Genomic DNA, 5,000 nt, shown 5'->3' with positions numbered 1-5,000 from the left:
ACATTTCAAAAGGAGCATGGGATTCGGATGTGATCGACAAGGTTTTCATTCAACCAACGCTTTAAGAAGATTAAAGGAAGATTATCAGCGGGGGTGACCTAAATTGGCTTACCTGTGGATGGATCTCTTGGTATAAATACCACCTTTTCTGTAAACTTTTCTCATTCATATACCTGAAGATAGACAGAAGTCTTTGAAATATAGTACTTTCCTCTCTATATTTTGGTGTTTTTATGGGCTCCTTTTATTATATATATATATATATATATATATATATATATATATATATATATATATATATATATATATATATATATATATATATATATATATCATATATATATATATATATATATATATATATATATATATAATTCGGTATAAGGCGAAATATCACCCACTACGAACCCAACCTCTCTCATCAGGTGTGGATAGCCCTCATAGTGGTGGAGTTGCTGATCGGCCCTCTGATAAGACTGATGGTGTGGATGAGGAAAAAGCTCTTTGGAGAAGTGCACGAGAAGTGGGAGTACCTCCCCGACGTGAGCCTGTTCATGTTCCGGCCCCTGGTGAACCAGGGGGGAAGGGTTCCCTCTCCGAAATGGTTTTACCGGCTCGTCTTCATCGGTTACTTCTTCTTCTCCTTCCTCATGATATGTCAGTAGGACGGGAGTTTATCTTCTCTCTCTCTCTCTCTCTCTCTTCTCCTCTCTTCTTTTTTCTTTTTTTCTCTCTCTCTCTATCTCTCTCTCTCTCTCTCTCTCTCTCTCTCTAATGTGGTTTTCATTAAAAATTTGCCGTAAATTATGGCGTTTAGTCTAATTTATTCGACTTCATCTCAATATTTGTTCTCTCTCGAGAGAATTTTGGGGGAGAATTTAGGTTCTAAATACTTTGATTATCTATAAATCTTAACGAAGCTTCATCAAGCTTGTATGAAGAATTTGATGAAAAACTGCATCGGAATTTCCAATTTCTTTATTAGTTAATATGTCATGATTTCTGAGAGTCCGTTAAAAACAATTATTTTATAATAGTTAAAAATTCATGATCCCTGACAGTACGTTGAAACGTGGCCACCGAGAGATTGCCTCTCGGTGGCCACGGTTGAAACCGATGATTTCATTAGTTTATCATTCACGATCCCTTACAGTGCGCTGATGAATGCTCGATAACTTTCCTGAGACAAACGAAAACTTCTCATCCATTTCCAGCCCTCTACGCCGACGTCATGATATCCGTGCTTGCGGTGCCTTCTTACGAAAAACCCATCGACTCCCTGTACGACCTTCTGGAGGCCATTAAGAAGGACCACTACGTGACGGTGCTTGGCTGCGGTTCCAATAACGAGTTTATTTACAGTGTGAGTTTTGTAGTACGTGTAAGCCACCAGGTTTTGCTATTATTCTTATTATTATATCATTGACATTACGGCCACGGGTACAAAGTAAATTTCTTCTCTAGAATGCGACTTAGGAAATCTACAAAGAGATCTTCAAATTCTCTCTTTCTCTCCGAAACATAACCCATTATAGGCCTATGAAAGTATTTATATCAATCTTATCCAAGTCGGTCTCAAACATAGTCGCCAACGAAAGACTTGTCGTTTCGCTTTTAGGCAAAGTCAATTTCTTTTCCAGAAGACGGCTATGGAAATCTACAAGGAGACCTTCAGATCTCTCTCTCCTCTCTTTCTCCCTCCTCAAAACTCTGCTTAACATAACTCATTATAGGCCTATACTACCGCGTACCAAGCGTCTTCGAAGCCTGTCTCAAATATTGTCACACGAAGTCACTTTCACTTCCAGAATACGACTACGATAGTCTCTACAAAGAGATCTTCAAACCCACCCTTTCTCCAAAATTTTACTTGACATAACCCATTATATATAGGCCTATACAAAGTCAGTTTCTTTTCCAGAATACGACTATGGAAATCTACAAGGAGATCTACGCGAGGTTCGACCACAGCAAAGGGTGCATCAAGAACTGGGACGACGGGATGGACAGGGTCTGTGATGGTGTTCGATAAAAGTTAATGGTTTGGTTTGGAAATTGTCAGGGTATTTCTTCCCTTTCTTTAATTTTATTCCATAGCTTCAGGGTAGCGATAGTCCGTTTGGTACTCAGTTCCTAAATTTGACTTAAGAGAGCGCAGTTGGGGAAACTGAAAAACAAATTAAAGAAAAAAAAGAGAGGTATTTGTCTGTAATAATAACAAACTTTATCTTATAAATCCGTAAATACTGGTTTCTATAAGTGTGTATAATCTAAAATGGACGTGTTTCCGCTGATTAATGCAGCCAGGCTAGAGAGGTAGTCTTCGATGCTTCTGCTTTAAAATTTATGTTACAGTTAAATTCTTCCTGACTTGTTCAAACCTCCAGCTACAATATATTTTTATAAATATTATCAAGATTTCATTCTTTATATTCATGGTCATTTTTTGTTACTTTATTTACGACTAGATACAGCACAAATGAGATAAGATTAGCATCATCTGCTTATCTTCCTGTGTAGGTCCTTCATGGTAAATACGTTTTTAGCAACAATCGCTTAGGAGCCGAAGTCCGTGCCAACGTTAGAGGTCGAGAGAAGTTTCACTTTGCAGCTCACGAATTTTATGCTCATGGCTACAGCATCGCTTGTCCGAATGGTTCGCCTTACAAAACCGCTTTCGAGGAAGTGTAAGTGTCTCTTTTTCTTCACTAATGCCTTGGCTTATCCGCTAGTAAAGTGCATCTCTTTGCTATTATGGAATTCTTAGAAGCTCCAACTATAGTAAAAACCACAAGAATGTTTTGAAAGATGTCTGACGTCATCCGTTATGCGATTGAATAACTCGCAAATTGTTGCCTTCCAGACGAAGAGGCAGATTCTAAGAACAATAAACCGATTTAATAATAAAAAAAAAATGTACAAAACAAATTGGAGATATAAAAGCAGCAACACTTCGGCAGTAAATACTAACACAAACTACAGTATACTGAAAAAGAAATAGTTATGGTAAATATTCCCCAACGACTATCAAGTAAAACTTTCTCTATGATCTCAGGCTCGTCAGGGAGATGACCTACGGCCTCGTACAGAAGTACATGAGGGATGAGCTGGAGAAGGCGAGAACGATCCAGGGCGTCACAGAGAAAGGTCCAGAACCGATCAACGTCCGCCACCTCCAGGCAGCTTACTATTTGTGGCTCTTCGGCAACTTCCTGGGAGGTTGCGCCGTCATTGCTGAGACTGTGGTGAAAAGGCACACTTCAAGGGACTCAGACTTGGGAAAGTAAACATGACCTGTGGTCTTGTTTTCTTTGACGATGTGCAGAATACAGGTGCATTTGCTTGATACCAATTTATTTGGACTGTCCTCGAAATTTGTCTTTGATAGAATGTCATGGCAACACCCTTGATGATATCGGCTGTTGACTAGCTTAATTCCATCTTATTCGAATGTACAGAAACAAACTTTGAATTACTACAAAAGCACTAAGTCTTCATGATGGTACGTTGCGTAGCCTATATAGTGTCTGTTTCATATCGTAGAAGAGAAGGGTTATAAGATCAATCAACGTCCTCTTGTTTTGAATACCACTAATATATTGCTTTCGGCAAAACCATTCTGAATAAGATTTTAACTATAACAGGATAATAATGCCTGAATAACCCTGCCTTTTTCGAAAATGTATGCAAAAATCACTTTATCCTAGTATGGATTTAAGAAATATATATCTGGTTTTCTTATGAACTTGAAAGATGAAGAAACAGATCCAGTCAGGAAATAAACCAATAGACTGGAGTCTTTGTGTAGGCCTATAATGGCTTTCGAGTACAGAAATATCCTTTAACAGTGAGTGATGTTCTAATCTTGATCCGCCAGCATGATATTGGTCAAGTTTCCTCACTTCATCTGATTAAACAAGGTGTCTTGATTCTTATTAGTTACCATACGGGAGAAGAACCAGTTCCCTATCTTGGCGTTCAACAGCATAGACTGCCTTTGTTTTGATTTGTGTTTTTGTTTCTGGATTCCTCATGTTAATTTTCTCGAAACATGTATAACTTTCAGGATGAGCAGTTACCTATTGGTAATTAAGTTGTATTAACTTTAAGACCGTATATATATATATATATATATATATATATATATATATATATATATATATATATATATATATATATAGTAATATTCGTCTTATAATTTTAAACAATTAGAAAAAATTAATTTGTACTCAAAATTATATTAAATTCAAGACAGTAATAAAAATCATAATTGACCTGATAGGTTTTGCCATGGAATTATATATACTCTATATATTTCCTATCAGTGATAAAACAGGTTCATTAACAAAATGAAAGGTAATCCTATGAACTCAAAGCCCTCATTTTACATTGTTACATTTAATGCTTAGTCAGGATACATTTTTATCATTATATTGTGCTAGTAATCACAGCGATTGAATCAATAAGGTGTTGTGAACAACTAACGGCCATAAGCAATACGTCTGCTAGCATAGCTGATTTCCTGACAACTAGGCCTAAGCTGTAAGAGAGCTGATGTAAACAGTTCAAACAGCAACTATCATGAAGTCAGCGCTTGTCAGAGTTCCCAGTTGACCTTTTCGTAGAACGTGACTTTTTCCAGTGGGCTAACTTCTCAACTACCAAGAGGAGTAAGGCACAGGCGTTTCCTATGGCCACCAAGAAGAAAGCTGCTTGAAGGTGCTGGATATTTATTGGTTCGGGGCCATTATCCCCAACGTCTTCTGGTTTGCGGGCCTTGTCCAATTCGTCTTTCGTGAACTTCTGAACTAAACCATGTGACAATTCCCTAATTAGTCTGCAACATAAGGAACATTTATTGATCAGTCAGAAAGGGCAATAAAAACATTAGGCCTACATGTTAATCGCAAAGCTTATATGAGGGCTCCTCCTTAGAGCAGGCCCTACACCCTCAAGGCCGATAAGAAACATTCTTGACAAGACTGGTGAATTTTCAATAA

At 37.6% G+C, this 5,000-nt stretch overlaps 2 protein-coding genes across 4 annotated transcripts in view; one reads left to right on the top strand and one right to left on the bottom strand.

Annotated features, from left to right (window-relative positions):
- Positions 1-4,103, top strand: part of LOC135196098 (glutamate receptor ionotropic, delta-1-like) — a 12,715-nt gene extending 8,612 nt beyond the window's left edge. The window contains exons 9-13 of the mRNA XM_064222553.1: positions 426-657; positions 1,215-1,363; positions 1,922-2,011; positions 2,521-2,687; positions 3,056-4,103. Coding sequence (XP_064078623.1) covers positions 426-657; positions 1,215-1,363; positions 1,922-2,011; positions 2,521-2,687; positions 3,056-3,287 — 870 coding nt within the window. The 3' untranslated portion in view covers positions 3,288-4,103. The remainder of the gene's footprint in view (positions 1-425; positions 658-1,214; positions 1,364-1,921; positions 2,012-2,520; positions 2,688-3,055) is intronic.
- Positions 4,104-4,414: 311 nt separating this feature from the next.
- Positions 4,415-5,000, bottom strand: part of LOC135196096 (probable glutamate receptor) — a 13,543-nt gene continuing 12,957 nt past the window's right edge. For all 3 annotated transcript variants that reach the window (XM_064222552.1, XM_064222550.1, XM_064222551.1), the window contains one exon: positions 4,415-4,837. In XM_064222552.1, coding sequence (XP_064078622.1) covers positions 4,588-4,837 — 250 coding nt within the window. In that variant the 3' untranslated portion in view covers positions 4,415-4,587. The remainder of the gene's footprint in view (positions 4,838-5,000) is intronic.

Source organism: Macrobrachium nipponense, chromosome 17, assembly GCF_015104395.2.
Source record: "Macrobrachium nipponense isolate FS-2020 chromosome 17, ASM1510439v2, whole genome shotgun sequence".
NCBI classification, from domain to species: Eukaryota; Metazoa; Arthropoda; class Malacostraca; order Decapoda; family Palaemonidae; genus Macrobrachium; species Macrobrachium nipponense.
The sequence above is the reverse complement of the archived record's forward strand: the minus strand, read 5'-3'. Positions and strand labels throughout refer to the sequence as shown.